Source organism: Hylobates moloch, unplaced genomic scaffold (assembly GCF_009828535.3).
Source record: "Hylobates moloch isolate HMO894 unplaced genomic scaffold, HMol_V3 SCAFFOLD_14, whole genome shotgun sequence".
Classification (NCBI taxonomy): domain Eukaryota; kingdom Metazoa; phylum Chordata; class Mammalia; order Primates; family Hylobatidae; genus Hylobates; species Hylobates moloch.
Window position 1 is genome coordinate 71,414,290 of NW_026652289.1, and position 12,883 is coordinate 71,427,172.

General features: G+C 40.0%; 1 protein-coding gene across 8 annotated transcripts in view; it reads left to right on the forward strand.

Annotated features, from left to right (window-relative positions):
* The window catches only part of TTBK2 (tau tubulin kinase 2), a 179,570-nt gene that overhangs the window by 124,608 nt on the left and 42,079 nt on the right, over positions 1 to 12,883 (forward strand). For all 8 annotated transcript variants that reach the window (XM_058427579.1, XM_032176063.2, XM_032176062.2 and 5 more), the window contains one exon: positions 4,747 to 4,904. In XM_058427579.1, coding sequence (XP_058283562.1) covers positions 4,747 to 4,904 — 158 coding nt within the window. The remainder of the gene's footprint in view (positions 1 to 4,746; positions 4,905 to 12,883) is intronic.

The following is a 12,883-nucleotide window of genomic DNA, read 5'->3' on the forward strand; positions in this document are numbered from 1 at the left end:
GAGGCAGAGGTAGCAGTGAGCCGAGATCACACCACTGCACTCCAGCCTGGGCAACAGAGTGAGACTCCATCTCAAAAACAAACAAACAAAAAAAAGTAATACAGGTTGAATATACCTCATTTGAAGTGTTTTGGATTTCAGATTGTTTGTTTGTTTGTTTGTTTTTTGAGACGGAGTCTCACTCTGTTGCCCAGGCTGGAGTGCAGCGGCATGATCTCCGCTCACTGCAAGCTCTGCGTCCCAGGTTCACACCATTTTCCTGCCTCAGCCTCCCGAGTAGCTGGGACTACAGGCGCCCACCACCACGTCTGGCTAATTTTTTGTATTTTTAGTAGAGATGGGGTTTCACTGTGTTAGTGAGGATGGTCTCGATCTCCTGACCTTGTGATCCACTCGCTGCGGCCCCGCAAAGTGCTGGAGTTATAGGCGTGAGCCACCGCTCCTGGTGGAGTTCAGATTTTTTAGGATTTTGTAATATTTTGCATTATATTGGTTGAGCAACCCAAATCGAAAATCCGAAATGCCCCAGTGAGCGTTTCATTTGAGCATCACGTCAGCACCCAAAATTGTGTTTTGGAATATTTTGGATTTTCGATTTTCAGATTTGGGATGCTCAACCTGCGTAGCATTTTTGCCTGTTGATTACCTTCTTCAAGTTCTCCCTCCTCTTCACACAACTTCCCCTTCACTTAACTGCCTCCCTTCCCTACATCCATTTACAGAAGATTCACTTTCCCAAAGATGATTGCTTCTGGTGTTTCTCACACTGTTTCACCAGTTACTCCTCTGGCAGCCAAGTATAAGCGTATTTCTCAAGAAGTCTGGGAATAGCCTTAAAGTGTCAACCATAAGTCCAAAATTTCTTTGTATTCTCCTGATTTATCTTAAAGGTTCATTTAAATTTTGCCTTCCAACTTCTTTGTGTTCATTGTATTATAAAATATTGTAATAAATGTCATACATCTGTGTAAAATACTCCAGGAAGCTGTGCCACATTGTCAAATGACTTTAAATTCTCTCTGGCATATGGCTGCATCCCCTGGGGGTACATGTTACCCTAGTTTGAGAAACTTAGACTCTAAATGTAGATGAATTTGTATTTTCTAAGAATGTATTATTAAGTAAAATAAGGAGTCAGATGTATACTAGATTTTCAGAGATTACCAATGAAGAGATATGGGACATGCCTTTTAGAGGGAAGCGTTGGAATCATTTGGAAGATTTTTTTCAGATTTCTCCCTTCTCCCTTTCCAGTTTGAAAATTACTGCCACAGTGAGTCCCTGTTCGGATGGGAAAATGCTTTGTTCCCCAATGACATTGGGATATAAAAAAGAATGAGAGGCCGGGCATGGTGTCTCATGCCTATAATCCCAGCACTTAGGGAGGCCGAGGCGGGCGAATCACCTGAGGTCAGGAATTTCAGACCATCCTGGCCAACATGGTGAAACCCCGTCTCTACTAAAGATACAAAAATTAGCTGGGCATGGTGGCGTGTGCTTGTAGTCCCAGCTACCCAGGAGGCTGAGGCAGGAGAGGCGCTTGAACCCGGGAGGCGAAGGTTGCAGTGAGCCGAGATCGCACCATTGCACTCCAGCCTGGGCAAGAAAGTGAGACTCTGTCTCAAAAATAAATAAATAAAAATAAAAACAATAAAAAATAAAAAAGGCATGAGGACTATTCAAATTTAACAGTCACACACGTATATATATACACAGACATATATTCACACACTACGTATACTGTATATACTATATAGATGACTTACAAGGTAATTTTTATTCTAAAATCTATTTGACTCACTGAATTAAGAGTTTTCTGTTTTTATTATTTATCATAACCAAATGTGATGTAACACGTTCAGTTACCAAAAAAAGTAAGTCCTTGACTTGTCCTGTTTCTACTATTCCAATCTGAGGAAGGTTAGGATTTAGCGCCACCCTGCTCCCGAATTAGAAAATTATTTTGCTAGATTAGAAATGTTTTTCTCTAAAATATCTGCAGAGCTCTGCCCAGTCTGACCATTTGTTCCCACTAGGGTGCCTTTAAGTGCCTCAGTGCTTTTAGCTTTCCTGTTTCTTTTGTTCTGTGTCCTCCATCTTTCTGCCTCCTGCTGCTGATGTCTAATATCACCATCATAGTAACAAACTGTTTCTAATTTGAGGTCCAGTGCCATAGAATACATTTTCTAAGACATACAATACTGTGATAGATGTAAGAAAATAATTCCATGATAAAAGGACATCTGACATAAAAACCATTTAGGATCATTCCTTTTGCAGCACAGTATAGACAGAGAATTTACCAGTGGCAGTCTAAGTGCTCACATAGCAAGGCTCCCCTGGATGGGGATTCCACCTTCCAGGAAGCATGCATCTCACTCTGTGAGAATCTATGAGAACCTTGATTTCAGAGTTAGGAGAGAGGGTCAAAGGTCTGGCTCTTCAATTCCCATATCCTAGGTTCCAGTCCATCTTTATTTCCTCATTTGTGTTTTCTACAGCCCTCTACCTCTGACATTTGGAGAAGTCTAAGCTATAACGTAGGTGACTTACGTGAACAAAAACAGGACCCAAATAAAATTTCTCAGATTTTATAACCATGTCTTTTCCAGTTCCCTTTATCTTTTTAGTTTCTTTTTCTGTATTTACAATTCTTCCTTTTGGAACTTAAATGAAAGATCAAATCATGTGAGTCAGTAAATATTATTACAAATTAACATGTATTATTGGACTGTTTTTAGAGTAAATGTTATGAGTAAGGTAATGTATGAGATCCTGGAGACACAATGATGAGTAAGATCAGATTAATATCAGCATCTTGGAGCATATAGTCTGGGTTGAAAGAGAGAGAAATTAATTAAATACAGAACTAACTATACATTTACAACTGATAACATTTGATCATCCTCCTTAGTGAAATGGTTTCTTCACTTGTAGTCTAGAATACCAGACTCGTGGTTTTCCTGCCTCACTGGACACTCCTTTTTTGTTTCCTTTGCTGAGTCTTTCTCTTCTTTCACCTAAATATTGGAGTACTGTAGGCTATAGCCCTTGGATCTTTTGCTCTCTATTCTTCCTCAATAATACCAGCTGGTTCTATGGCTTTAAATAATATCTCTCTCTCTCTCTCTCTCTCTTTTTTTGAGACCCGAGTCTTGCTCTGTCACCCAGGCTGGAGTGCAGTGGCACAATCTTGGCTCACTGCAGTCTCTGCCAGGCTCAAGCAATTCTTGTGCCTCAGACTCCCGAGTGGCTGGGACTACAGACACCTGCCACCACGCCTTGCTTATTTTTGTATTTTTAGTAGAGATAGAGTTTCACCATGTTGGCCAGGCTGGTCTTGAACCCCTGACGTCAAGTGATCCGCCCACCTCAGCCTCCCAAAGTGCTGCAATTACAGGTGCGAGCCACCGTGTGTGGCCAGTATCTCTTGATATCTATATGCTGATGACACCCAAATTTATATCTGCATTTCCTATTCCTCCCTAAACTCACTGCTTTCCATGTCACTGCATTGACCCAGTGGCTCAGGACAGAAATCTGTGTCCAATTCTTATCACCTTTACTGTTACCATGCTGGTTCAGCTGACAGTAATCTCTTAACTGATCATCTGTTCCAAGTACCCTCATTCCCGTCCCTGTTTATGTCATCTATTGACTACTTAATAGCTGAAGTAATCTTTTTTTTTTTTTTTTTTTTTTTTTTTGAGAAAGATTCTCATTCTGTCACCCAGGTTGGAGTGCAGTGACATGATCTTGGCTCACTGCAACCTCCGCCTCCCAGGTTCAAGCAATTCTCATGCCCCAGCCTCCTGAGTAGCTGGAATTACAGGCATGTACCACCACACCCGGCTAATGTTTGTATTTTTAATAGAGACAGGGTTTCATCATGTTCACCAGGCTGGTGAAGAAATATTTTTAAAGCCTAAATCAGACCTGAGCAAAATCCTCCAAAGAAGTGCTGATTTCAGGTCTAGGGCAGAGAAAGTATAAGATGAATCTCAGAGGATAGGATACTAACAGAGTTCCAGAAATGATGAGGAGAGAAAAAAGCTATAATCATAAAATTTGAAATGTTGCTTACTGACAGAAACAATATAGGTCTTTTATGAGATCCTTCTTAAGATCACATCAAACTTTAGGAATTGAAAGACAAAAAATGAAATTATACAGAATATAGATCAAACTAACAGAATATAAATCAAGCAATTTTTTGATAATTTGTATATGGAGACACACAAACATACACACACATATTTTAAGAATTTTTTAAACTTGCAAAAAAAAAATGAAGGAAAGCACAATGAACTTCTATATTCCCCTTACCTAGACACATTACCCATTAACACTGGCTACTTTTTTAGGTTGAAACATATAAAAAGTCCTTGTTTTGTTTTGTTTTGACAAATAAATGATGAAATAGATGGTTCAATTGAATGCGCAAACATATACACTTATACACAACACACATCCTTTAGCCAAACCATCTGAGAGTAGGTTATAGATATGATGCTTCATTATGTATCTCTCAAAAACAGAAACATTCTACACAACTGAGAAAAATAAACATTAATTCAGTATCATCATCCACATATAGTTCCTATTCAAATTTCTCAATTTGAGCCACCAGTTTTTAAAGAAAATCACATTACAAAATCATTTTATGAGTCTGGTGTGCTTTCTCTTATAGAATAAAGTGACTATGTTTACTGTTCACTTACTCTAGTTTTTTTCTTTGTGGTTTAGCTTCTTACATCGGTGTTTGACAATAGCATCAAGACTTTTGGAGTAATTGAGAGTGACCCTTTTGACTGGGAGAAGACTGGAAATGATGGCTCCCTAACAACCACCACTACTTCTACCACCCCTCAGTTGCACACTCGCTTGACCCCTGCTGCAGTTGGGTATGTCCTAAACAGATCATTTGGTGGTGTCTTTCCTGGATGCATTATATTTGCAAAAATTTATTTCATCCAGATTCCCTCAGATGACCAAATGCTAAGACATCAGGGAAAGCCTATGGATCTCCTCGAATTAACATTGCTCTTATGTACACCTTTGGAATTACTTGCTTTAGATAGTACTGATAGATTATACTGTGAAATGGGAGCTTAGAGCTTAGAGCTTATGTGACTTGTTGATATCAAATTTATAATGGGTTTTCTTCAAAATGAGGACCAGCATTAGTTGTGTTTCCAAATAACATATGGAACCCTGAAAAGAATGTGCCACAATTATATCTAACTATACTGTGCCAAAGTTTAGTGGGAACAAAGCATGTAGCATGTTCCTCTTAAAGTGATTGAACTTTCATAATGTATTAAGAAGAGGTTATGATCTGTTTCCGTGATCTTAGTTTTTTTATCGTTAATGTTTTTTCCTCTACGTGTATTAAATACAGTTCCTTTTGTCTTTTATTTTGTTGTTTTGTCTTTTTTTTTTTTTTTCTAATTTTTTACCTGCTTTGGTTGTTTCAAACTTTTTGGTCAAGAAAAAAAAAGTAAATACCCAAAATGCTGAGGCAGAAGGATCACTTGAGCCCGGGAGTTAGAGGCTGCAATGGGCTATGATTGTGCCACTACACTCTAGCCTATGCAACAGAGTGGGACCCGTCTCTGGGGAAAAGAAAGTGAATAGGGACAAATTATCATACAATTTAAGTTAATTGGGACATTATACCACTCATCCATTGCTTTGATTTTTTTTTTTTTAAACGTGGAGTTTCATTCTTGTTGCCCAGGCTGGAGTGCAGTGGCGCAATCTCAGCTCACTGCAATGTCCGCCTCCCGGGTTCAAGCGATTTTCCTGCCTCAGCCTCCCAAGTAGCTGGGATTACAGGCCTTTGCCACCACGCCTGGCTAATTTTGTATTTTTAGTAGAGATGGGGTTTCACTATGCTGGTCAGGCTGGTCTCAAACTCCTGACCTCAAGTGATCTGCCTGTCTCGTTCTCCAAAAGTGCTGGGATTACAGGCGTGAGCCACTGCGCCGACCTCATTTTTTTTTTTTTTTAAGAGATGGAGTCTGGCTGTGTCACCCAGGCTGGAGTGCAGTGGCTATTTATAGGCACAGTCATAGTGCGCTATGGCCTCAAATTCCTGGGCTGAAGCAATCCTCCTACCTCAGCCTCTCTAGACTACAGGCATGCACCCTTGTGCCCAGCTGTGATTTTTATATTGAAAGATGGGATCACAGGCCGGGCGCGGTGGCTCACGCTTGTAATCCCAGCACTTTGGGAGGCCGAGGCGGGCGGATCACGAGGTCAGGAGATCGAGACCACGATGAAACCCCGTCTCTACTACAAATACAAAAAATTAGCCGGGCGTGGTGGCGGGCGCCTGTAGTCCCAGCTACTCGGAGAGGCTGAGGCAGGAGAATGGCGTGAACCCGGGAGGCAGAGCTTGCAGTGAGCCGAGATTGCGCCACTGCACTCCAGCCTGGGCGACAGAGCGAGACTCTGTCTCAAAAAAAAAAAAAGAAAGATGGGATCACTAGAACTTGTTGAATCATCGGAAGAGTTTTCATAGACTCACATAACTGGATAGTATCACTGCCTATCATGTCTAAGCATTCCTAAATGTGAGACCCTGACTAGACCCAGAATCACCACGGATGTTTTTTAAAAACACCTATTCCTGGGACCTACCCCAGACCTATTGAATCAGAATGCCTAGAAGTGGGGCACAGAAGTCCATATGCACCAAGTATTTCTCATGCTTATCAGAGTTTGGGATCCACTGCCCTAGTCCTGCCACCCTATCTTACAAATGAGGAAATAATCCTAACACTGAAGTAAATCCAACTTTAGGTAAATATTAATGGCAGAGCTGGAGCCAGTCCAGAAATCTTGTTCTAGTGTTTTTGTCCTTCCCCTTTGATTGTTGTTAGAAATAAGTCTCAAACTTGCAAAAATCCAGGTGATAGCACTTCAGGGACCTAAAGACAAGGAAGGCAGTTTATGTTCCCATCTTCCAATATTTTCTCCAAAATAACACAGAATAACAAAGAAGGAAAACTAAAGCTACACAGAAAAACCATGTCCTCAGCGTAACTTGTAGAAGATGCCCAAGCTTCAAAATAACTGTAAATAAAAATAGAGAAAAAAATGAGACCACAAATCCTAGTGCAGTATCTTTCATGCTCTTACCTAACCTACCCCTGCCAGAAGACTTTATAAAGACAGATCAAGAAAAACTGTGGGGAAGACGAAAATTAGCAATGGGATGTAAGGTTGTTCTAAAACCAGTGCCATACTCCAGCTGTCTTTTGATCCCAAAAAATAAATAAATAAATAAAACCAGTGCTAGAAAGATTAAACCCATGCTAATAAGGAAAATAGTAAAAAGTGTCCTGATAGATCAGATGATGAATTTCAGGGAAGTAAAAATATGCATAATTCAAAAGAAAAAAAAGGGAGAAGTGTCCTTCATTAGTGGAGTGGCAGAAGAAAAAAGATGTATCAATTTGGGTCCAGTCAGGAGACAGAAACTACACAGTAATTTGAATAGGAAAAAAGAAGTCAAAGAATTATTTATGGATACACAATAATTGTACATATGTATGGGATACATGCAATATTTTAATACATGCATGCAATGTGTTGTGATCAAATCAGGGTCATTAGGATATCCATTACCCCAAACATTTATCATTTCTTTGTGTTGGGAACATTTCAAACTTTCTACCTATTTTTGAAATATACACTAGTATTTTTGTTTGTTTGTTTGTTTGTTTGTTTGTTTGCTACAGAGTCTCACTCCATCACCCAGGCTGGGGTGCAGTGGCGCAATCTCGGCTCACTGCAACCTCCGCCTCTCGGGTTCAAGCGATTCTCCTGCCTCAGCCTTCCGAGTAGCTGGAATTACAGGCATGTGCCACCATGCTAATTTGTGTATTTTTAGTAGAGACGGGGTTTCACCATGTTGGGCAGGCTGGCCTTGAACTCCTGACCTCAGGTGATCCACCTGCCTCAGCCTCCCAACGTGCTGAGATCACAGGCACGAGCCACCACGCCCAGCCTACACAAGATATTGTTAACTATAGTCAATAATAGGGAATTGGAATAACGTGGGATTGATTAATAAGAAATAAAGATAAATGTAAAGAATACAGGTACAGGAATAGCAGATACAAGGTCCAGCCATGATGCCTAGGACTGAGTGAGATTAAACATCCAAGCAAGAACTGTCCCACCCCTGCCCAAGGGCTGAGGTTCAGACCTTATTGGGAGAGGAAGAAATGAAATCATAATTGATTGAACTCAGGAAAGAAATAGAAGGAAAAGACAAAAGTATCTCATAATTGAAGAATATATTACAAAATGCACAAAGGAGAATAGACATAAGTGAAAATTTAATAGTCATTGAATAAGGACAAAGAAAAAACCCTGAGAGAATGAAAATAAGATAATTCAAAAGAGTTAGAGAGAAGGTAGTGCAAATTGAAGGCAGAGAAGAAATAACATTCAGGTTGTTGGAGTCCCTGAAGAAGAAAAACAAAATAATACGTTAAAACTGAGAAACCAAATAGTAGAAGGTTAAATTTAAAAACAGAGACCTGGCTGGGTGTGATGGCTCATCCTTGTAATCCCAGCAGTTTGGGAGGCTGAGGTGGGCGAGTCACGAGGTCAGGAGTTCGAGACCAGCCTGTCCAATATGGTGAAACCCCGTTTCTACTGAAAAATACAAAAATTGGCCGAGCACGGTGGCTCACGCCTGTAATCCCAGCACTTTGGGAGGCCGAGGTGGGCGGATCACGAGGTCAGATCAAGACCATCCTGGCTAACACAGTGAAACCCCGTCTCTACTAAAAATACAAAAACAAAATTAGCCGGGCATGGTGGCAGGTGCTCGTAATCCCAGCTACTCGGGAGGCTGAGGTGGGAGAATGGCGTGAACCCGGGAGGCAGAGCTTGCAGCGAGCTGAGATCGAGCCACTGCACTCCAGCCTAGGTGACAGAGCGAGACTCCATCTCAAAACAAACAAACAAACAAACAAAACACAAAAATTATCTGGGCATGGTGGTGTACACCTGTAGTCCCGGCTACTCGGGAGGCTGAGGCAGGAGAATTGCTTGAACCTGTGAGGCAGAGGTTGCAGTGAGCCGAGATCACGCCGCTGCACTCCAGCCTGGGAGACAACATGAGACTCCGTCACAAAAGAAAGAAACAAACAAAAACTCACAGAGAACTAAGAGCATTTAAAAAGGTTTATGTCCAAAGATAAGCATTAGAACAAAAAGGCGAACCTTCTGAATTACCCCCCCAAAATTATTTATAAATTAAAGTACAGGCCAGGCAGAGTGGCTCATGCCTGTAATTCCAGCACTTTGGGAGGCTAAGGTGGACAGATCACTTTGAGCTCAAGAGTTTGAGACCATCCTGGGCAACATGGTGAAACCCTGTCTCTACAAAAACTGCAAAAATTAGCCGGGTGTGGTGGTGTGCGCCTGTAGTCCCAGCTACTCCGAAGGCTGAGGCTGGAGAATGGCGCGAGTCCAAGAAATGGAGTTGCAATGACTTGAGATCGCGCCACTATACTCCACCCTGGGCAACAGAGTGAGATCTTGACTCAAAAAAAAAAAAAAAAAAAAAAAAAATTGGACAAAGAATACATCTTGTAGAGGAAGAAATATAGCAAATATTAGCAAGATACTGTGCACATAATAATAAAATACTATGACAAAGCTTTCCCCCTATGTTCTCTTCTAGGAGTTTTATAGTCTCAGGTCTTAACATATAGGTCTTTTATACATTTTTAGTTGATTTTTGTGTATTATGTAAAATAGGGGTCCAATTCCTTTGCATGTGGAAATCCAGTCTTTCCGGCACCATTTATTGAAGAGCACCATTTATTATTGGACCCCATTGTGTCCTTTTGGTGCCCTTGTTGAAAATTAGTTGACCAAATAAGATATCTGCACTCTCGGCCGGGCGCGGTGGCTCAAGCCTGTAATCCCAGCACTTTGGGAGGCCGAGGCGGGCGGATCACGAGGTCAGGAGATCGAGACCATCCTGGCTAACACGGTGAAACCCCGTCTCTACTATTACAAAAAAAAAAAAAATTAGCCGGGCGTGTTGGCGGGCGCCTGTAGTCCCAGCTACTCAGAGAGGCTGAGGCAGGAGAATGGCGTGAACCCGGGAGATGGAGCTTGCAGTGAGCCGAGATCGCACCACTGCACTCCAGCCTGAGGGACAGAGCAAGACTCCGTCTCAAAAAAAAAAAAAAAAAAAAAAAAAAAGATATCTGCACTCTCGTGTTCACTGCAGCAGTATTTACAATAGCCAAGATACAGGAACAACCTAAATACCCATTGATGGACAAATTGATAAAGAAAATGTGTGTGTGTGTGTGTGTGTGTATTGTATGTGTTTGTATATATATACACACACAATGGAATATAGATGATGTATAAATACATACACACACATAATGGAATATTATTCAGCTTTTTATTTTTCTATTTTTATTTTTTGAGACTGATTCTTGCCCTGTTGCTCAGGCTGGAGTGTAATGACATGATCTCTGCTCACTGCAACCTCCGCCTCCTGGATTCAAGTGATTCTCCTGCCTCAGCCTCCCTCCCCTCAGCTGGGATTACAGGCCTGTGTCACCACACCTGGCTAATTTTTGTATTTTTATTAGAGATAGGGTTTCACCATGTTTGCCAGGCTGGTCTCGAACTCCTGACCTCAGGTGATCTGCCTGCCTCAACCTCCCAAAGTGCTGGGATTACAGGCATGAGCCGCTACTCCCGACCTTATTCAGCTTTTAAAAAGAAGGAGATCCTACCATTTGCCACAGCATAGGTGGAACTAAAAGACATGCTTAGTGAAATAAGCCAGACAGAAATAAAAATGTTGCATGATCTCATTTATATGTGAACAAAACACACACACACACACATATATATATACACACACACACACATATATATGTTTTAAAGCACTCAAATACACAGAGATTGAGAATGAAACAGTGGTTACCACAGGGGGTTCAAGGAGGGAGGAAGGAAAGGAAATGGGGAGATGTAGGTCAAAGGATATAAAATAGCAGATATGTGGGATGAACAAGTGTGGAGATCTAATGGACAACATAAGGAATAACCTTAATAAAACTGTATTTTCAGAAGACTTGGACATATCTTAAATAAAAATAAAATTGTATTAGATATTTTTGTTAAATAAGTAGATTTTAGCTGTTCTTTGTCACAAAAAAAGTAACTGTGAGTTGATAGATATGTTAATCTGCTTTCCTGTAATAACCATTTTACTGTCTATGTATATCCTATTACATTGTTACAAAGCTCAAATACAATTTAAGGAAGTAAAATACAGCAGACTTAAGACCAAACATATCAGTCACAGCAATAAATCTACATGGGGTTAACTCACCTATTAAAAGGAAAAGATTTTCAGTTTGGGTTATATAGCTATATTCATATGTTGTATATAAGAGACACACACCTAAAAAAAGTAAGAAAGAGATGGACAAAGATATATCAGAAAGATAGAAAAGAGAAGTGATCCTAATAAGAGACAATGTAGAATTCAAGCCAAAACAAAAAACTTAGAAAAGATGGAAGGGCACTTTTTAATGCCAAATGCCACAATTCACAAGTGGGATACAAAATTTATTAATATTTAGTCACCAGAATCATGACACTCACCTTTAGGAAATAACAACTGCAGGATATTCAAGGAGACATAAAAACACACTCATAATTGGAGATGTTAATGTACCACCCTCAGTTTAAGACAGATCAAGTGAACAGAGAATAGGAAGATAGAAGACTTTAACAGCACGATCATAGTAAGGTAGATCATGTTTATGTTTTCTGAACTCTTTACCTTGATGATAGAGACTATACCTCCTGCCCAGGGGCCCCTGGAACATTCACAAAAACTGATCAGGTATTAGGTCACAAAGAAACATGTAAGTAGTTCCATAAAGTAGAAGTATTACGCTATCTGATCACACTGCAAGAAAACTAGAAATTACCAACAAAATTAAAATATCAAAGACCCTTTTACTGGAAATTTAAGAACCTGTTAAATTACAGTCATGTGCTGTATAATGACATTGCAATCAGTGATACACCGCATATATGACAGTGGTCCTATAAGATTACAATGCTATAGTTTTACTCTAGCTTTTCTATGTTTAGATATGTTATAATACCCAAATACTTACCATTGTGTTACACTTGCCTCCAGTATTCAGAACAGTAACATGCTGTACAGGTTTGTAACCTAGGAGCAATAGGCTATACCATATAGCCTAGGCATGTAATAGGCTATACAATATAGTTTTTTTAAGTATGCTGTGATCATTTGGATAATGACGAAATTGCCTAATGATGGCATTTGTTAGAATGTATCCCCATTGTTAAGCAATACATGACTGTACTCTTGGGTGAAAAGGAAAATAAAAACTGAAAGTTATAGAAAAAAATGATAATGTAAACACTAGTTATCAGAATCTATGAGATAACTTTAGAGCAAAGATCAGAGGAAAACCTATGGCATTAAACAAGGAGGTACATAATGTCAGTATGTCTCATTACTGATGATACTAATGTTGATAATTTGGTTACAGTGGCCAGTTCTTTCTACTATAAAGTTACTGTTTTTCTCTTTGTAAGAAATAATCTTGTGGGAAGATATTTGCAACTATGTCAGCACTGTGTTTCTTGTCATACTTTTCCTATTAATTGTAGCATCCATCAGTGAATCTTGCCCACAGGCCTAACCATTACTATCTGCCCTCTAAGAAAAAGTTTGCCAACCTCTGACTTTTTTCTGTTTGCAAATGATATGGTAGAATACCTGGAGAATCAGTGTTAAAGAGAAAAATTTATAGTGTATGTCCCAGAACCCTGAATT